The sequence below is a fragment of a genome (genome assembly GCF_019968955.1).
Source record: "MAG: Porospora cf. gigantea A chromosome Unknown PgA_NODE_23_length_67860_cov_337.782, whole genome shotgun sequence".
In the NCBI taxonomy this organism is placed as follows: domain Eukaryota; phylum Apicomplexa; class Conoidasida; order Eugregarinorida; family Porosporidae; genus Porospora; species Porospora cf. gigantea A.
The window spans coordinates 16,971-34,870 of NW_027151526.1; the positions used below are offsets into that span (position 1 = coordinate 16,971).

Genomic DNA, 17,900 nt, shown 5'->3' on the forward strand with positions numbered 1-17,900 from the left:
TCTGATATCCGCCTGTAAAATAGCAGGCTACCTAAGCTATTCTGATAATCAGAAATGTGAACTCCTGACAAGGGTCAAACCATCTTGCCACACGACAGGTCATCTTAAACCTATGATAGGGATCAACTTAGCTTGCCACATGACAGAACATCAACCACAAACACCCCCTTCGGATGAGAACCAGCCCACCGCACTCCAGAGTGGCAAATAACTCGACGGACGCCGCGTGCGAGTGGGCTGCGACCGTCTCGAGAATGGTTTCCAGCCCCGCAATGAATCAACAGCGGACAGCAGGGACGGCGTACTCGCCGTGTGTCGCCCTCCACCGCCACAGCCTGCTGGTACAGCCGCTTCAAATTCTCAAACAGGGTGCGCACTGCATGATCCGTAGTCAGGCCGTGCAAGTCTATGTGCAGGCACATCTCGGACGATGCCGGGTTGATGTGAGTCTGGAGAACCTCGGACAGCGGCCATGGACCATTTCTTCGACCGTTATTCAACCTGAACACCTCCAGCTCCACATCTCTTCTCCGCCTCAGCATCGACTCCCTCGCACGCTTCTGGTTGATTAGATCATTCGATGCACACCTCTCCAGGACTTCCCGAGCTCTTTCATATAGGGAAAAGGATGGACAATCCTCTATGACAAAACGACCTGCGTTAAAATGACTCGGCCATATGAATTTTCGGAGGTTTTTGTCTGGGGGGACGTATTTCTCATCGCTCATCCTCCTTCGGTCCGAGGCTTCGGAATACCTGACTGGGCGGTTGTTGCAGTTATTGGTCACTCTTTTCGGTGGATTAGGATTGGGATCAACCCGGGCGTGCATCAACTTGAGCGCCATCTCAAGGGCAACGTCGTTCGTTGGAACTTTGTCCTCCACAACCCAGTTTACATATATCTTGGAGGCAAGCCGCAAGAGATGGGCCCGAAGTAAATCATTGTCAATCTCCCCAAACTTTTCATGCATTACGGTGTCCACAGCGTTCTGGATTTCCTCATAATTTGGTCCCATTATATTGTCAAAGACGCCATCGATCGGATTGGCATACGGGGCCACGAAACCATTCATTTCCTCAGCCACCTGTCTTACCTGCTCATCCAAACAATCGGTTGGAAAAAATGACAGAAGCTCCTGGCAGCAACGTGGAAAGTCGAACCTGTTGGTACGCACTACAGTCTCAACGTCAGCGGGATCAACAGAAGGAAAAGCTTCAGTTAACCGTAACAGCACAACTAGGTTCTCGTTCTGCCAAGCGCTCATCACATCTGACTGAAAATGCACGAATTGCGCCGGAGAAAAGCGCTTCTACGGGTTAGGATGAAAATAGTCGCCATTGAAAGTTCAGCTGTGTCGACGTGATCTCGGCCGCGAACTGGTTATACCGGTGGTGATGTTTCCGGCCCCTCCCTTTAGAAGAGCCCTACACCCTCAACAAGTGAAAAAATTCGGTCGCTGCCCTCGAAACTAGAATTGTTTGATTCGAGATGGTGTTGATTTTTAGCGTTCATGTAGGATTAGCTTTAGCCCAGATGGCCCGAGATCCCTTATACCTTGGATGCAAGCAAGCTGTCGAGTTTAATCTCCCCGGAGCTCGACTCATGGCCACTGTTCGCCAAGCCGACGCCGTTGACGTCTGGACCCTGGCGTTTCACCACGGCAAGAAGTGCCAAGGCGAGGTCGGTATAAAGAAAGGTACCGACGACGGAGAGCCCGCATGGTTGCTGGGATGTCTGGGAACGCAGATGGAGGGGACTGAGTGGCTGCTAGTCCCTGATGGACCTGTAAGGGGCGACGGGCTGTGTCTGGCAGGCGCGGATCCCTGTCCAGTGTCGATTCCCTTTCATTTCCGCCCTTCACATCTGCTCATGGCTGAGTGCGGAGGTCCTGATTGGGCCGTCGTTTCCAGAGGAGCCTTTATGGATCAATCTCACGCAGTTGATGGATTGCATTGCGCCGAAGGCATCACACGAGGAACCGCTGGAGACGCTTGCTTGAAACCGCGCTATGCCGACTCTCCTTCACCCGTAGTGGCCTCTTGTGTCAGTGTGTATGACTTGCCCGAATACAGTGATGTCGGCCCCTCCAAAAGCATCTGGGCGGCCGTGCTCGACTCCAGATCTTCAGGGGAGTGGGTGTTCTGCGACAAGCCAGCCTCGTTGGCCGTCAGCGCATCATACAACAAGCCGGGCGAGTACATCATGGCGTGCACAAACTTCCAGATACCACCTGTTCAAGTTTACGCTGCAAAGCCCGCTATTCCACCTGTTCAAGTCTTCGGTGGGTTCCCTAGGGTCCTTCGCGAGATTGAGTGCTCTGGCACCTGTCCTGTCAATGCCAAGTACTTTGTTGACGCGGATGTATTCACAGATGCTGGATGCGAGGGACCAGACTGGAGTTTCATTGATAACGAAGCAATCTGGAACAGTCATTCAGGCCATCACAACGTCGATTGTTTCAGAGCTCTGAGCAGCGGGAACGAGGCGGAGACTCATAGATGGTGCGGAGCGGCCAGTACTCCCACCACGAGTACTTCTACCACGAGTACTTCTACCACAAGTACTTCTACCACAAGTACTTCTACCACAAGTACTTCTACCACAAGTACTTCTACCACAAGTACTTCTACCACAAGTACTTCTACCACAATTACTTCTACCACAAGTACTTCTACCACAAGTACTTCTACCACAAGTACTTCTACCACAAGTACTTTTACTACCCCGTGTCTGTTTTGCATTTCGGTGGAGCCGACGCCGACCAGCAGCGCCACCGTGAGTTCGCCGATCTCGTTCTGGACGGTGCTGGGAGCAGCTCTCGCTCCGTTCATTTTCGTCGTGGCCGCGATCATCTACGTTTGTCTCGAGCGATCCGACGTAGGCTCCGATGTAGGCTCTGCTGTGCCTTCGGTGTTGTTGGATGACGCATTCAACCCCGAGGGCATCGAAACCCAACATTTCGAAGGGTTATCTCAGATCCAAATGCCGAGTGCGAACAACCCCGACGACCCATTTGATCCTGGAAAGATGATATACGACCCTGCTGCGGTAAATCTGCTGATCCGCGATCCGTTCTTACCACCAGAGATGTGAACGACACAAAAAGAGCATTAGACGAATTCCGAAAATAAAATTAACGTTATTGCTGATATTGAGATATTTGGTGACATGAATCTTTTCGCTGATTGGTTCCAAATTGGACTTCAAGACACCGAAGACTCCGAATCTGCCACCCCAGGCGCGCCTCATGGGTTTCCTTCCCGAATTATTGTGGTGGATGCTCTGAGGCGATACCATCTCATCCCAGAGACGGGAAAATTCTCTTGTGGACAATTCTTCGAGAGTGCTGGAGCGTGCGACCCGGTTCAGTGCGACGCTGCCCAGGTTGACACCTTGCTAACCACCCTCGGACAGTGCATGTTGCAGTCACGGAAAGACGGTTCCAACCACCTGCAATCGGGAGGGCAGTTCGTGTAGAGCCTCATCAAATAGTTTACTAGCCCTGTAGATATTCAGATTCTTTTGACTGGGTTCCAGTTGCAGCCTCGAGGCTCACATGTACAGTTCCTGGCGGTCCTTCTCATCTCCTGTGGAAGGACGGCGATCCTCGTCTGTTGAGCCCATCATCAGGCTGGTGTCTTCGCCAGAACCAATCACAATCATCGCGAAAGTGGCCTCTGATTCGGGGGACACGGTAGAAAGTCCACTTCCTTCGGATTTGGTGCCCGAAGAGAATACGGATGCTCGAGACTCAAGCGAAATGGTAAGCTGATGGCTTCAAAGCCATATAGACAGCTCACTGGTCTGCAGGTTCAGCCACACTCCACCCGCAGTCCCCAGCCGAGTGAACCCTCTGAGCCAGACTCGCCCTCAGCTGACGTTGATAACCCTTACCGCACAATTGGAATCCACGTTAGTCGAATGAGCGAGGAGCAGAGATTGGAGTTATTTAAGCGCTCTCCCGAGGAAATATTGAAAATCAGAAGGATAGTAAAGAAAATCCAACGCACGAAGATGCACGCCTGGGCAAGCAAGAAGGTGTGTCAGCGTATCAATGTATTGCATACAATAAGTATTGTTCTGATATCCTCCAGAATGTCGGGGGATTTGGGTCGCGCTCCCGTTACCTTCAACTCCGAGGATTTATCCTGAGCTACCAACAGTCCCCAGATGACCCCTCTCCGAAGGAGCTCAATCTGGCTGAGTAGGTTACTGATTCACTCTTCAATAGGGATGAATACGACTTGACTCGAATTGACAACGGCTTCGTTCTCAGCGAGCGAGTCCTACGCGACCACAGCTTCACAATCACTGACAGCCCTCCGCCACCACTGCCCGGTTTCGAGGGACAGGAGAAGAGCGGAGAGTGGTGGACCGCCCGTCTCCGAGCAATTGTTGATTGCGGTAGGCTTGTTAGACAGTTGGGCGGCCATGCTACAGGTTACCAACGAATAGGTAGCTTCTCCAGAAGCGTGATTTCGAGAAGCTTCGAAGATGCTGAGCAACTTCTTGAGTGAGCCAGGCTTCATGGAGGTGGTCTCGTCGCCAACCTGGAAATGCGTCACCTAGCCACATCTGGTGGGCAATCTCGGAAACCCTTGTTGTTCAGGCAGAACTCCGCTGACTGGGATGGCAGTGACACTGCCTTATCGACGGATGCCCGCCTGCCGTTCTCGTCTTGTGTCAACACTAATCGCAGGCTTGGCATGTGCGCCCACGAGGGTCCTAAACTGGGTACAACCATCTGGTCGCTCAGCCGAGTCGTCATGTGATTGGTGACAACCACCGCCAAGTCGTGGCGAGCGGATAGGTGGAAAAGGGATTTAGCGATGGAGCTAAGAGCTGCGTTCCGCTCCGCAATTTGAGACTTGAGGGCTTGCCTACAATATGCACGCCAGGTTCCCCTCACCGAAACGGGAAGGCGATTGAGTCGATAACCACCAGCTTCACCAGTGGGTGTTCACGGATGTATCGGCCCAGGCCTCCCACAGCCGCCAACAATTCGATTTGATCGAACACTCGCAGTACCTGAACGTCTGGAAAAGTCATGAGTGATGGGGATTTAAGGCTGCTGTACGTTTTAGAATCGTTTCATAGTCCCAGTGTTCCTGGTCGCTTCCTCGCCTCTTGACGTGGTCGCACATAGCCGTTGCCATCATGGCGGTTCTCTCAGCTGAAAACGAACCTTCAGTGTCGATGAACAGCGCATGCCCTCCAACGCCTTTCTGAGTCGCCCATCACGAGCTCTCACCACTCATACCGGTTGGCACCTGCACAGTCACAGCCAGCTGCATGCACAACTGTGACTTGCCGGTGCCTGGCAGACCACAGATCTCCGTTATACCGGCGCCAACTGGGACACCGCCATCGAGAATGCTGTCAACGTCCATAGAGAACGTGAAAATTCGTTGGGTGTGCACAGGTCTGTGCTCCGCAAGAGAGGCACATCCTTTTAAGGCGTCTATCAGAGCAGTGCTCATTTGGTTTTCCATAAATCAGTCGCGAATGTAAGTCTCCACGAGGAGTCAGCAAGGGCACAATACGTTTCATCCTATAGTTTCCACCCTACGTATCAGCATTTTACAATAGGAAGAAGGGGATTATGGGAGTTGGAACTCCGTTTTGTCCTGCGAATTGCTGATTATCGTGGGACTGTCAGAGCCGACTATGAGCAATCAGGTAAGACAACATGACTGTTGGAGGGTGGAGACGTGATGATTACTTTTACCGGATACTGTGACGGTTAGCAATTTGCGACTGATTCAAGGCCCTTTGATAATTTTCTCTGATAGTTTCCAGGCTTCCTCTGAAATCGTCTGGGCCGTTGTGAAGAACCACAACAGGTTCCGTATGAAGCGTGGCAACTTCCTCCTAAACAAGGATCCCTTTGCTTTCGGGAAGCTGGACAAGACTGCTTGTACCTTCACTGGTGCTGAGGTCGGTGTCACCCTCAACAAGGGCAACAAAATCCGTCTCTTGACCAACACTATATCTCCCACTGGTGCTCCTGTGAGGAAGACTGCCCCGCTGGATTGCAGCCGAGGCGTCGCCCTTAACGTCGTGAACGCCAGTCCTCTTAACAAGATGTTGCTGTACAAGAAGTTCAACAAGTGCCTTAGCACCAAGAAGGTTCAGAAGAAGAAGTGATCGTCTGATGAGAGAATGCTCATAGTCATAACATCCCACATGGAGTCAGCAGCGTAATTCTATTTGCATGGGTGAGTTCGTCACTATTCAAATCGGCCGAACTGGGAATGACATCGCTTCGCTCTTCTGGAGGACGTTGTCAGTTGAGCTTCACGAAACAATTCCTAGAGACCAGAGGGTTTTCCCCAGCTGTATCACACGGAATCCTTACCGAAAGTTCTTCCACTTGAATCTCAAGTACCCCTATGCTAGGTCGGTGTTGGTCGACTGTGAGGCATGGTCTCTCGTCCATAGCCTGGAACATCGGTGCCTTAGGGGCGCCGTCTGGGGCAAGAGCTGCCAGGATAACTGTATGACAGCCTACAAGCAGGATTTCGTTCCAGTCGTCGACGCTGTTCGGCTAGAGTTGGAGTCTGCGGAGCGGGCGGAGGTAAGGCTTATTTCTTTTTCTACCATGTCTTCCCACTTAACAGTCTGCAGGTAATGCTACCAGTGTTTTCTCTGGCCGAGGGGTTCGCATCCGGCGTAAGCTCGCGGCTGATAGAGTCGTTTTCCAACGAGAGAATATGCTGCTTGGCGGGCTTCTCCGAAAACCACTCCGTCGTGGCACCGTACAATTGGTAATCGTTATCAGTTTTTTTAAATATGAATCATTTGTTTAAATCCTTTTCACCTCTTTTAAGTCTGTTTTCTCTGTCTCGAATTATCGAAGAAGGAACTCCAACTATTCTTGTCAGCGGCAAAGCATGCGGTAGGGATGCTTGAGGTTCGATATGTAGACCGCGATCCGCATCGTTGGTCGCTAGGACCGCATTTGAAGCGTAACCTCTCAGTGAGCCTACCAGCCTCGGCACTCTTGGAACTAACTGCGTGAGCCTCCAACATGGGCGGTCCATATAATTTATCCCCAGCGGTGACAGGCGACCCCTGAAGTCAAATTCAACTTTCAAGAGTGTTGTACAAGCGACAGCGTTGAAACGTGAGATCGACAGTCTACACTCATCAAGACTCCAGCTTATTGACTTGCTCCATGGCTCACCTGGATTCAGGTCGACCAGCCGTAGCTCTGGTAAGACTGGTTGCCAGAGGCCTAGCTTCCCTCTTGGGCCCCGATATGCATGTCGTGAGGAGACACCAGACCATCCACACAGCTACCTGATGTGTCATCCCTGTCCATCCGCGTGCCGTGTCTGACTCGCGAACTGCTGGAGAAATCTCGACTACTGATGGACAGAGCACGCCACGGTCTGATATCAGTGACTCCCTGTGAGGGTCTCAACACCGTGGTGTGGCTCAAGTCTGGCGCGGAGTGTCGCGAGGCCATCAGCTCTTCTCTGGTAGATGCCAGAAAGCTTTGGAGGTCCAGAGCCTTCCTGCACTGGTTCGTTCAGGAGGGATGGGAACCCGATGACATCGAGAAGGCGTTTGGAGTTCTGGCAGACTACTTGGATGGCTGAAGTTAACACTGCATGTATGTATATCATGACAGCGAGTACGAACCAACAACTACCAGTTTCAAAAACCACTCACAGCAACGATACAGTTTCCACATCCTTCGCATCTTTCTGCTCCAGAGGCTTTGTTGTCTTCGGAGGCAGCTGCGACTTTCCCATAGCCAACGCTAGATTTCGTCTGCCAGCGAGAGACAGGGGCGTCGTTGTCATGAACTCGCTGATAGGCTTGTCGAAGACTACCGAGAGGGAGTTGTACTCGAAAAGTGGCACCTTGCAGGAGGGAGGTGGTGGAGTGGAGGAATCGTCGGTGAATAGGAGGCTCCGGAGCATGTTTGTGGACGTTTCCAGGAAGCGGTGGAGGTAGAGGGCGCGGTCACGCACAGAGAATGGGGTATTCTCTCCGTTAAGAATCTCTTCGAGAAGCAAACCCAGACCAGGCTGCATTTCAGGGGCGCGGATCAAGAAAATCTTGGTGGTGGCACCTAGAAGGGCGAGAGTCACAGGTGTGGAGCGCCACACATCTATACCATCGCAGTACAATTCAATTGCCGACTCCACCCAGTACGGTGCTGAAGCGAATTCCGAGGGATGAGATCCAAGGAGAGTGAGAAATGCTATCAGCGCCTTCTCACAAGTGACTTTCCCAATTGCTCCGCGAGAGAAGCTTGAGTTGGCCACCACCGAGATCAAAGACACTCGGGTAAGCGCGGCAGTGCACAGGACTTGCAACGCTTCTGTCGCGAGAGTAGGTATTCCGCTGTCAAGCAAGTCAGATATCCGACTCCAAACAACATCTTGACATGAGGGTGATCGGGTGGCTACATGCCCAAGGGCAGCCACGATCATACGTTGGACTTCTGGGCGATTCTCGGCGATTGCGGAGTCATATAGCTCCCGCGTCAAGTCGGGACCTGACTTCTCAGTTACGATCAGAGGAAGGATTTCCAATTTGACCCGTTTCAGGGATGACGAGTCTGAATGGCGCAAGTAAAAGGTCTGATAATCATCTGCAAACGATTGGGCAGCTTCCTGGCCTCCGCGGATTAAGAGGTAGCGCAGATGTAAGAGGATACAGTACGCCTCCTCATCAGAAGAGGTCACACTGAGACCCAGAAAAGGGCTTCGCATGCGCTGGATGATCTGCTGGAGCTTGTCCTCTCCGGCCAAGCAAAGGAAGGCCTTGCTGGTAGCGACCACCACCGCAGGACTGTTGGTCTGCATGTTGTCCTCGAGAGCGTTCATGATGTCCCACGGTTCCTGCGAGTCTTCGGGCACGTAGTTGGCCAGAAAATCAAGAATGACACACTGCTGCCAGCATTCCGCCTGGCTAATATTCCGCACAAAGTGGTGGGCCATTGCGCGAGGCATGACGAACTGCCCACCGCTCACTTCGTTCAGCGCCTGCAGTGCTGCCACGCCGACCTGTACATTACGGTCATACGCCCGCTCAGTCAGCAACTCCTGGAACTCCCCAGGCAGGCATGATATTAAGGCGTGGAGCTTTACACATCCCATGCAAGCAGCCTTCCTCACGATTGGCGATGCGTCCCTGAGACCCTGCTTCAGAGACGGTTCCAGATACTCCCTGATCATGGGCAGCTTCAACGAAGACAACGATCGCAGCGCAAGACCCCTAATGGAGGGGCATACATCCTGGCTGTCCTTGGTCAGCGTGTTGACGGTGAGAAGAGACAGCTCTGGGTAAACCTCCGCGTGAGTGGTGATGACCAAGTATATCATCTTCTTTGTGACGATGTCCGTGGTGGCGCAGGCCAGCACGACTTCCGTGAAGACCTTGGAGACATCCATGCCCACGGTCATGCAGACCACTACGCGCTTCATTGTCTCTCGCAGCTTGTCAGGATCGCTTTTGGCGGCCAGCCGTTGGAGGGTCTGTTTAAGTTCGTTCACCTCGCCTCGTTGAGTGTCGACGAAGAACTGCGGCGGCGGCCTCGAAGTTCGGTCAGGTCGTGGCTTCATTTGCCCCAGATTTCGGCGATTTTCCGTTCAACGTCCCTAGCGGCCCTAGGTCAGCCACTCTGTCAGGCGAGTCCGCCTCTGCGTTTGGCGGAATAAAACTCGCTTGACGGAGTAATCTCTCTCAATGTAGTTTTGATCTCGCTATAGAGTAGTTTTGGATGACATGGGGTGCTTCACAGTCACGATGTCTCTGACTTTTGTGCCAGCCTGGTCGGTTCCAGTTATCAGTAGTCGCCAAGAGGTTTTCGGCCCCAACTCCACATAACGATCATTGATTTTGACCACGTTTTCAGCGGGCAGCTGGTGCCATGACGTGTTCCCCGCCGAGTGCACCTTCCGAATCTGCAGCGAGCCCTGCACCTGTATCTTGGCAATGGGAGCTAAATCACCCGTGCTGGAGTGCAGGCGCGATAGAGTCTCGCTCACACTGGAGAGTACCCGCTGGATCGTTGACTTCGATGCAGGGTCAGAGAAATCCAGACCTGATGAAGATGGCAACATGATTTGTGCAATACTGTTGTTTAGCAAAGCACTTCAAGCTGCCCAGTATGCAGACCTGTCGGCAGTGGACACGAGCTATTCTAGATGTGAAGTCTCTTTAGATTTGTCCATATTTACAAAAGATATGTGCTGCTGCTTCAGCGTTTTTTGTTGTTGCGGGAACCAGAAGACTGCTTTTTGTTCGCTAAGCGTGAGGCATGGAGTGCGCCTTGCGGGCGTCCTGCATATACTTTGCATCGCCGGCTACTGCGCGTACACGTTCGTGGCTTTGGCTCAAGCTGCGAACTCCATCGCCCAAGCCGTGTACCAGCTCGCACGTGTGGCATCGGAGCAACTCAACGCTCCTCTGTGTTCCGGCAGCGACTGCCTGGACATCATCAACGCTTTTATCACGAGCAATCTGGCGGTAGTCAAGGTGGACCTGGCCCTGTTTTACGCCTTCTTCTTTTTGTCAGGGATCTGTTTGGTGTGCAGCGGGTTCGGGGGCGCATATGGACTCATCAAGGCGTCGCGGTTCGTCCTCGAGATCAACTGCTCGATTCTTCTTTTAATATTCATTGTGAGAGTTGGCTGAACCATAATCAGACTCTGGCGCTGTTCCATGGCCTTCTGACGCGGGCTGATGACCTGACATCCACCGGTGGTGCGTCAGAATTGGTGGTCATTCACCAGACGTGCATAGCGCTGATATTCACTCTGTTCTGTTATTTCCTTTCGATGGTAACAAGCCTGCAGAAGATCGTAAAAGCCGGAGGAACGGGGACGGAGTTCATGACTTATCGAGAGTTGCTGGACGAGGCCCGAGTCGAGGAGGCGGGATTCGATGCAGAGGGGACGCCACTACTGGTCGTTCCTGTTGATGGCGAAGTTCAACAGGACATTCGCCTGCAGGACTCCACGTTTGGGGTGAACAACAACGAGAGTCCCTGACGGATATGTTTATTGTATGTATCGATGGTAATAGAACCATAGGACCTGCTGGGCGGTCAGGCAACAGAAAAAGAGCATTTATGGAAGAGATCCGACGGCAACGGCATTGGGAGTCGGACGCGCAGCACCGCTGCCGCAACGAGTGGATTGACACGTGGGTGCGACAGAACCCCGACACCACCCCTCAGAGCTTGCGGCGTCTGGCGTTGCTCAGCTCTTGCTTCTACAACATTCACTATTTAGGAAATGAGTACGACGCAGAAATTATGCGAGAGATCATGCCGCCCAAAGACGAAGTTGTCAGTGAAGCATGTTAAATAGGGATGACAGTGACCTTGTAACTTAATGGTGATCAGAATCGCGTTTCAACTGTCTCATAATGTGGAAATCCATTTCAGATGCCCAACGCGATTGTAGGCGTTGCACCTTGCACTCCGAAGCTTCCCTGCGTGTCCTCGAGGAGAGTCTCGTTCCTGCCGATCACTCTTGTGAACACCATTTCATCCAATGATAACCAGGAATGCTCTCACATTCGCATACTGTCGCTGCTCCACGCCATGTCCCTTGGGATGTTCCTTCCTCGAGGTTCTGTGCACACATCGTTGAAGGGCTTCGAGAATTGGTTGGTGCCCCATTCACTGTTCCCTGTTGCTGTGCGTTTTACTATCGCCTTCATTCATGACTCTGTTTCCAGCTCCCCCAAACCGTCTTCAACGATCTTCGTCAGGTGACGCTTGACTTCCAGGAGCTCTACGACCGACTCACCTGCGAGACGAGCCTCCTTCACTCAATGGTCGCACCCGCGGCTAAGTCAGATCCGTTCCTCCAGCGGCTGTTGAGGATATCGGAGAGTGTGTACGGATCGGGAGGCCGAAATGTAAAACAGGACAACCGACTTTACATTACCCGCAGTGACTACCTCGTTGGAGCCGACGGCCCCCGCCAAGTTGAGATGAATTTGATTGCTTGCAGCTTGCACCACCTGTCAGGGAAGGTAGTAGAACTGCACAAATCCAACATGCAAAGGCTGACATTGAGTTCCTACGGCTGCTGCCAAGACGGGTGCTGCCCAGCGACGTGCAGGTGTTTGTCCCCAGACAATCACCAGACCACTGATGGCCAACAAACCCTTCAGCGTCATCTGCAGGCCGCACATGAAATGTATCGACCTGCATCCGGCAATTTAACTGGTATCTTGACCGTGGGCGACTTGAGCGGGACCAATCACATTGACCAAACTAGCAACCTTCCACCTGATCTCAGCTTGTATCTGAGCGCTGCTCAACTGAAGGAGGCTTTCATACGGGGGGACCTCTTTCTTCAGGAGGACCGGCTGATTTTGAGACGACACAACTGTTGCTGCTGCGAGGATCATCACCACAACTTCGAGGTGTCAGTGGTGTACTTTAGATCGGGTTACGCTGAAGACGCCGACACTGATTCCACATGGTGGAACATTCGCGAGGTGATAGAGAGGTCGCGAGCCTTCAAGTGCCCGTCAGTACCTCAACAGCTCACAGGTTCCAAGAGCGTGCAGTCCCTGCTGGCCCAAGACGAAACCCTGCGAGCTTTAGGAATGTCTGACGATGCCGTCCATCGGATAATGGCGGTGACCGCGCTGCAGGGGGATCCCACACTCGACAGCTCAATCGTAGAGAAGGCGTTGGCTTCTCCCAAGGATTTCGTCCTCAAACCTTGTAAGGAGGGTGGCGGAAACAATTTGTTCGGCGACGGTGGGCGAGACGAGTTCACTACACTCAGACATCCCTCCTATGCTGGCTGAAATATTGAAGAACCCCTCTAAAGGCAGTGACTGGGTGCTCATGCAACGCGTAGAGGCCGCTGCCGAAACCACTGTGTTGGTCGAGGTTCGCGACGGCAAGCCTTTTTACTACGGCCAGCCTGTGCAGAACGAAATCGGAATCTACGGATGTCTACTGGTGTGAGTGTAGTCGGGGTTTTCCACCAGGCACGAAGGCACGCGCGTCGTAAACGTATCAGAAGGGTATCTCTGCCGGATGAAGCCTCCAACCAGCAATGAAGGTGGGATGTGCGCTGGTAGCGGCTTCCTTGGTTCTCTTGTGACTTACTAGTCCTAGTAGCGGCTATCATCTCGTGTGTACCAGTGGCTCCACAAACATTGCCCCGAAGTTTGCAGGGTACAACGTTAAAGCATTACAGATTAAAAGATTGCAATAGCAGAGCACAACGTTAAAGCATTACAAGTTGCAATTAACCCCCTGGCAAGGGCGGGGCTGGTCAATTGTCGTACTGCGGCAGGGCCACGTTGGGAATCAGTAAGAGGCCAGGGATAGTAGGTAATGGACTTAGAGTGGGTAACGGAGCCAAAGTGCTGCCGTTTCCACTAGGTATGGTAGGCAGTGGACTTAAAGTGGGTAACGGGGCCAAAGTGCTGCCGTTTCCACTAGGTATGGTAGGCAGTGGACTTAAAGTGGGTAACGGGGCCAAAGTGCTGCCGTTTCCACTAGGTATGGTAGGCAGTCGACTTAAAGTGGGTAACGGGGCCAAAGTGCTCCCGTTTCCACTAGGTATGGTAGGCAGTGGACTTAAAGTGGGTAACGGGGCCAAAGTGCTCCCGTTTCCACTAGGTATGGTAGGCAGTGGACTTAAAGTGGGTAACGGGGCCAAAGTGCTCCCGTTTCCACTAGGTATGGTAGGCAGTGGACTTAAAGTGGGTAACGGAGCCAAAGCGCTGCCGTTTCCACTAGGTATGGTAGGCAGTGGACTTAAAGTGGGTAACAAAGTGCTGCCGTTTCCACTATGTATGGTAGGCAGTGGACTTAGAGTGGGTAACGGAGACAAAGTGCTGCCGTTTCCACTATGTATGGTAGGCAGTGGACTTAAAGTGGGTAACAGAGCCAAAGTGCTGCCATTTCCACTATGTATGGTAGGCAGTGGACCTAAAGTGGGCAACGGAGCCAAAGTGTTGCCGTTTCCACTAGGTATGGTAGGCAGTGGGCTTAAAGTGGGTAACGGAGCCAGAGTGCCCGGCTGGGCAGCTCCATAGTCCGCAGTACTACGGGTTTTGTGGCTCGCGAAACACCACTTCTTTCCGGAATAGTGGGTGCTGGATACGAACACACGATTAATGTTCTGCAGAAGCCTACAGCGATAATTTCGCTGATCCCAAGTGAAGGCTTCGCACCCCCACCATCTAAGACAACTAATCCAGCAAGTCTGTACTGAGAAGGACCGCACCACCCAAAGGTCACGGCCGTCATAGCCCTCTCGACTCACACAAGGGCTGTATGAGAAGCGTCGTCATGACTCACTGATCACGTACACCAGGGTGAGCACAGTGCATGTCAACGGAAATGTAGCGGTGGTCCCGAACTGCTTTCACATGGGAGCCGAAAAGCCTGCACTGCCGCTTGGCAGGATCCCACGTGACGTACTCGCATTTACGTAACTGTTGACAGTTGTCCACGCAAACGTCCGCACTGGGCATTTTTACCCAGCGACTAGTGCCACAGGGCTTAGTACGGCACACAGACCTGTAGCCGATGCCCCTATGCAAGCACCTATCGGGACACCGAGAGCACCAGCCCGCCACAGCCAACGCCGCACTCAATAGTTTCATCGTCGATATGCGATTAACGGCGACTACAACTGCGTGGGGTAAACCAAAGACTACTCCTATGTGCTGTTCTTGAGACAATACAGCATTTTATAGTGACCTGTGATGCTGTCGATTGTTCAGCCTGACGCGACAAGAAGCAACCCTCTCATTACGTGTGCAAGTGGCATTGCCGGTGCCTGCAACATTTCTGCACCTGCGCCTCCGGGAACGACGTGGCAAATGCGAAATGGAAGGGCTGCTCTTGTAGGCGGCCACGGCTGCGAATATGCACAGCTATCGCTATCAGCTGTCCCATGTGACGGGGAGACGAAATCCAGTTCAAATGGTGCCGTGTGTGTCTCTCGAGACGTTGAAAGCACCTTATACTCTACCATAACGGGGGAAATTGTCCAAGACGCTACTCAATCGGTTTGCATGCCAGACTACAGCATCGGGGAGTGCCGCAGCACATTCAAGCCATTGGAAGTCGTTATAGAGTCAGACGCTGAAGATGATGACTTCGCCACAGTAACGTGGAAGCCCAATCCCCAGTTGAGGCAGTATTTGCCTATGGGTAGCGCTATCCGCAAGCCAACAGCATCTCCTGTTGGAAGCAAAGGATACCCTTCGACGGTGTCTCCTGTCGGTTCTTCTCAACCTGCCCTCACCCAAAACGAAGTCGTCAACCACGAAGTTCAGTCTTCGTCGAACTCGAACAGGCTACATATCGCCCTGCAGGACGTAGCGGATCTGCTACGCAGTAGGGAGCAATTGGAGTTGCGTCTCACGGACCAAATAAAGAAATCATTTCTCCTTCGTTCCACAAAGGAGATCAAGAATACTAAAACTCGTTTGAACTGGGTCAATGCCAACTTAGACGTCGCACTCAAGAAGCTCGCTCGTTGCCCCATGGGGGACGGGACGCCTGCGGACGTTACTGCGGCGCTGGAGCAGAACGATCACACGCTGCGGCTGCTACAGCGGGTGGAGCAGTCGTTGAGAGACTGTAATCAGCACCGACTGGGAACGATGGCGACCGGTGTTGGAAGGTTCCTTAAGTTCTTGAAGTCGTCCTCGCGTTCGAAGTAATGTAGATCCGTTTCCAAGTTATTCTTTCCTGTTCGTCTGATGTTTACACGAGTGCCGTGTGCGTGTTGAATTATAGTTTCGCCATGAACGGGAGACAAGAGGAGCACCTGGCTTGCGGTTTGGTGAGGGGGATTCGTACTCGGGAATTCGATCCGCTCAGTCTTCGGTCTCGACCGCCGCTTAGAGACAGCATTTGTCAACCCAGTGTTGGGAACGTGCACCTGATCAAGAGAGAGAAGCTGCAGCTACAGTCCGAGTTGAAACACCTCAGGCTTGAGGCTGCAGTCAAAGACGAGCAGCTCCGCAACAGCCAGAAGAAATATCAGGCGTTATCAGCTCAGAACGCCTTGGTACGGAAAGAGATGCAGGGGCTACCGGACGATCGCCTGGCCAACTTGCTCATCGACCGGCTGGTCATGCTGGTGAACATCGTAACCAAGGACCCCCAGATTCTAGGCGTCGAATTGATGCCAGAGTTCCTGTTGCTGCTGGACCGCCTTCCTTTTTTGGACAGCAGGCTGCTGCAAGCAGGGCGCGAAATCAAGCAGGTACTGGGAGATCCTAGCTGGGCGGTGGCACGGCGCCTACGCGGTCTGGAGGCGGAGACCCCTGCGTCCAGCAAGCAAGAGATGGACGCGCTCTCCTCACTGGTGGAGTTCGACAGCCCCTACGACCTCAAAGTCATTGCCTGTATCTCGGGTGATCCACTGTGGATCGGGCTACGGGATAAGTGGCTTTACATTCCTTTGGACCTGCGTTTTCAAGCAGCGGCCACGCTTGACAGATCCTGGCTGTCTTATCGATCCCTCTGGTGCAGAAGCCCGCCGGACCTGCGGTGGGTTGCTGTCTTCATGAACGACAAGAGGTGGCTGCATAACGGCTTAATATGGCACAACATCCCCATCCAGAAACGCATGAAGGCACTATGCGCAAAGGATCCCCTGCTTCTAAATCCCGAGAACATGGACTTGATTCAGGCAGCAATTGAAGAAAGCCGCAAAGAGGTAGACTGTTGCTGCAGAGCTGAAGTCCACGGCCTAGTGTGCACGCAGTGCCCTCTACATTGTCACGTGAGCATGGACCCGGAGACCCATCCTGAAATCGTTCGGTTGCGAAATGAGCTGAAGGCATTGATTAGCGAGACCATGAAGGAGCGAACAAGTGCAGAGGCCCTAAGCGAGCAATACCGACTGCAAATCGAAGATCTCTCCGCGAAGAGCTCGCTTCTGGACAGCAGCCTTCAAGACCTTTCTTCACGCAAGTATCAGATCGCACTGGAGTTTGAGGAGTTTCAACGAAAACTCCGCGACCAGCGTGATGGTGTCATGGACGAAATGCAGACCAGGGAGCGTAGACGACTGGCGGACATAGAGCGCCTTGAAGCGGACAAGAGGGCCGAGTGGGAGGCGCTGAGGAGGCAGTTGCAGGAGGAGCTGGACAGTCTTCGGCGCGAGGAATTGGAGGCCATGGCCAGCGAAAGAGCAAAGCAACTTCAGGAAATAGAAGCGAAACGAAGCAGAGAGCTGCAGTCGTTGAAAGAAGCTAAGGAGGGACAGTTGGCAGATTTGGAGCGCCTTAAGGACGAGTTCATCAAGCAGCTTGAAGCGGACAGGGAGAAGATGGAGCGAGATGTGGAGGCTCTAAAAGCGGAAACGGAACGCACCCTGTCCGCTTCTAGGCAAAAGCTTCAGGAAGCGGAAGATGAGGCCCAGAAGAGACATGCTCAGGCAGAGGATGAGAGGGCTGCTAAGGAAGCGGAAATCCTTGCAAGGCAGCGCGAGGCCGTAGAGTCCATGAAAAATGCGGAAGAGGAAGCCAGGAAGCGACTAGATGACGCCAGGAGGCTTGCCGAGGAAGCGTTAATGAGTGCGAAGGCCGACCGAGTAAAGGCAGATGCTGCGCGAATCGACATTTTGAAGGAATCCGCTGAGCTGAATCGACAACAAGCAGCTGACGTCTCGCTTGACAGCGAGAAAACTCCCGCCCAGTCCCCACAGCTTCTGGAGCCTGAGCCTGCCAAACCTCGGACACACGGCATCCTCGGCCGCATTCAAGAGTCCTCGCACGAGTTAATTAAGCCACGACCCACTGCAGATCAGATGGCGAACGTCGCCACCACTGCCGGAGTAGTGGCTGCAAAGGCCACCCAAGAGACACCAAAAACATCACTCAAGAAAATTAAGAAACCTCGAGGGTCACAATGAGTTTAACGAAAATT

At 52.8% G+C, this 17,900-nt stretch overlaps 15 protein-coding genes across 21 annotated transcripts; 10 read left to right on the forward strand and 5 right to left on the reverse strand.

Annotated features, from left to right (window-relative positions):
* Positions 1–122: 122 nt before the first annotated feature.
* On the reverse strand, positions 123–1,265 carry KVP18_000222 (uncharacterized protein; the record flags this gene model as incomplete). Its single annotated transcript, XM_067952102.1, has 1 exon — positions 123–1,265. One exon carries the CDS (start codon positions 1,263–1,265, stop codon positions 123–125), a length of 1,143 nt encoding a protein of 380 aa, XP_067811150.1.
* A 224-nt stretch (positions 1,266–1,489) lies between these two features.
* KVP18_000242 (uncharacterized protein) lies at positions 1,490–3,094 on the forward strand (the record flags this gene model as incomplete). 2 transcript variants are annotated; one of them, XM_067952258.1, is given in 3 exon segments in its annotated part: positions 1,490–2,502; positions 2,511–2,727; positions 2,753–3,094. In XM_067952258.1, coding segments are annotated over 3 exon segments (1,572 nt in total).
* Positions 3,095–3,169: 75 nt separating this feature from the next.
* KVP18_000259 (uncharacterized protein) lies at positions 3,170–3,478 on the forward strand (the record flags this gene model as incomplete). Its single annotated transcript, XM_067952386.1, has 1 exon — positions 3,170–3,478. The coding sequence occupies one exon, from the start codon at positions 3,170–3,172 to the stop codon at positions 3,476–3,478; it is 309 nt and encodes a 102-aa protein (XP_067811207.1).
* Positions 3,479–4,562: 1,084 nt separating this feature from the next.
* On the reverse strand, positions 4,563–5,050 carry KVP18_000228 (uncharacterized protein; the record flags this gene model as incomplete). Of its 2 annotated transcripts, XM_067952150.1 has the most annotated exons (2): positions 4,563–4,881; positions 4,911–5,050. In XM_067952150.1, the coding sequence occupies 2 exons, from the start codon at positions 5,048–5,050 to the stop codon at positions 4,563–4,565; spliced, it is 459 nt and encodes a 152-aa protein (XP_067811159.1). The 2 variants fall into 2 exon arrangements, with proteins under 2 accessions (XP_067811159.1, XP_067811158.1); XM_067952149.1 differs by lacking the exon at positions 4,911–5,050 and having other exon boundaries at positions 4,563–4,769.
* Positions 5,051–5,238: 188 nt separating this feature from the next.
* KVP18_000262 (uncharacterized protein) lies at positions 5,239–5,481 on the reverse strand (the record flags this gene model as incomplete). The annotated part of the gene is made up of 1 exon (XM_067952397.1): positions 5,239–5,481. One exon carries the CDS (start codon positions 5,479–5,481, stop codon positions 5,239–5,241), a length of 243 nt encoding a protein of 80 aa, XP_067811211.1.
* Positions 5,482–5,851: 370 nt separating this feature from the next.
* On the forward strand, positions 5,852–6,148 carry KVP18_000257 (uncharacterized protein; the record flags this gene model as incomplete). The annotated part of the gene is made up of 1 exon (XM_067952365.1): positions 5,852–6,148. The coding sequence occupies one exon, from the start codon at positions 5,852–5,854 to the stop codon at positions 6,146–6,148; it is 297 nt and encodes a 98-aa protein (XP_067811205.1).
* A 67-nt stretch (positions 6,149–6,215) lies between these two features.
* KVP18_000264 (uncharacterized protein) lies at positions 6,216–6,772 on the forward strand (the record flags this gene model as incomplete). Its single annotated transcript, XM_067952436.1, has 2 exons — positions 6,216–6,578; positions 6,659–6,772. 2 exons carry the CDS (start codon positions 6,216–6,218, stop codon positions 6,770–6,772), a joined length of 477 nt encoding a protein of 158 aa, XP_067811214.1.
* Positions 6,773–7,178: 406 nt separating this feature from the next.
* KVP18_000256 (uncharacterized protein) lies at positions 7,179–7,605 on the forward strand (the record flags this gene model as incomplete). 2 transcript variants are annotated; one of them, XM_067952363.1, is made up of 2 exons in its annotated part: positions 7,179–7,271; positions 7,300–7,605. In XM_067952363.1, the coding sequence occupies 2 exons, from the start codon at positions 7,179–7,181 to the stop codon at positions 7,603–7,605; spliced, it is 399 nt and encodes a 132-aa protein (XP_067811203.1). The 2 variants fall into 2 exon arrangements, with proteins under 2 accessions (XP_067811203.1, XP_067811204.1); XM_067952364.1 differs by lacking the exon at positions 7,179–7,271 and having other exon boundaries at positions 7,375–7,605.
* A 69-nt stretch (positions 7,606–7,674) lies between these two features.
* On the reverse strand, positions 7,675–9,582 carry KVP18_000240 (uncharacterized protein; the record flags this gene model as incomplete). The annotated part of the gene is made up of 1 exon (XM_067952233.1): positions 7,675–9,582. The coding sequence occupies one exon, from the start codon at positions 9,580–9,582 to the stop codon at positions 7,675–7,677; it is 1,908 nt and encodes a 635-aa protein (XP_067811176.1).
* Positions 9,583–9,955: 373 nt separating this feature from the next.
* KVP18_000237 (uncharacterized protein) lies at positions 9,956–11,013 on the forward strand (the record flags this gene model as incomplete). 3 transcript variants are annotated; one of them, XM_067952196.1, is made up of 2 exons in its annotated part: positions 9,956–10,642; positions 10,669–11,013. In XM_067952196.1, 2 exons carry the CDS (start codon positions 9,956–9,958, stop codon positions 11,011–11,013), a joined length of 1,032 nt encoding a protein of 343 aa, XP_067811171.1. The 3 variants fall into 3 exon arrangements, with proteins under 3 accessions (XP_067811171.1, XP_067811172.1, XP_067811173.1); XM_067952197.1 differs by lacking the exon at positions 10,669–11,013 and having other exon boundaries at positions 9,956–10,657; XM_067952198.1 differs by lacking the exon at positions 9,956–10,642 and having other exon boundaries at positions 10,801–11,013.
* An 80-nt stretch (positions 11,014–11,093) lies between these two features.
* Positions 11,094–11,330, forward strand: KVP18_000244 (uncharacterized protein; the record flags this gene model as incomplete). The annotated part of the gene is made up of 1 exon (XM_067952269.1): positions 11,094–11,330. The coding sequence occupies one exon, from the start codon at positions 11,094–11,096 to the stop codon at positions 11,328–11,330; it is 237 nt and encodes a 78-aa protein (XP_067811183.1).
* Positions 11,331–11,803: 473 nt separating this feature from the next.
* On the forward strand, positions 11,804–13,106 carry KVP18_000260 (uncharacterized protein; the record flags this gene model as incomplete). Of its 2 annotated transcripts, XM_067952390.1 has the most annotated exons (3): positions 11,804–12,746; positions 12,775–12,955; positions 12,983–13,106. In XM_067952390.1, the coding sequence occupies 3 exons, from the start codon at positions 11,804–11,806 to the stop codon at positions 13,104–13,106; spliced, it is 1,248 nt and encodes a 415-aa protein (XP_067811209.1). The 2 variants fall into 2 exon arrangements, with proteins under 2 accessions (XP_067811209.1, XP_067811208.1); XM_067952389.1 differs by lacking the exon at positions 12,983–13,106 and having other exon boundaries at positions 12,775–12,959.
* Positions 13,107–14,302: 1,196 nt separating this feature from the next.
* KVP18_000231 (uncharacterized protein) lies at positions 14,303–14,614 on the reverse strand (the record flags this gene model as incomplete). The annotated part of the gene is made up of 1 exon (XM_067952170.1): positions 14,303–14,614. The coding sequence occupies one exon, from the start codon at positions 14,612–14,614 to the stop codon at positions 14,303–14,305; it is 312 nt and encodes a 103-aa protein (XP_067811164.1).
* A 414-nt stretch (positions 14,615–15,028) lies between these two features.
* KVP18_000254 (uncharacterized protein) lies at positions 15,029–15,682 on the forward strand (the record flags this gene model as incomplete). Its single annotated transcript, XM_067952356.1, has 1 exon — positions 15,029–15,682. The coding sequence occupies one exon, from the start codon at positions 15,029–15,031 to the stop codon at positions 15,680–15,682; it is 654 nt and encodes a 217-aa protein (XP_067811200.1).
* Positions 15,683–15,765: 83 nt separating this feature from the next.
* On the forward strand, positions 15,766–17,886 carry KVP18_000227 (uncharacterized protein; the record flags this gene model as incomplete). The annotated part of the gene is made up of 1 exon (XM_067952135.1): positions 15,766–17,886. One exon carries the CDS (start codon positions 15,766–15,768, stop codon positions 17,884–17,886), a length of 2,121 nt encoding a protein of 706 aa, XP_067811157.1.
* Positions 17,887–17,900: the final 14 nt, after the last annotated feature.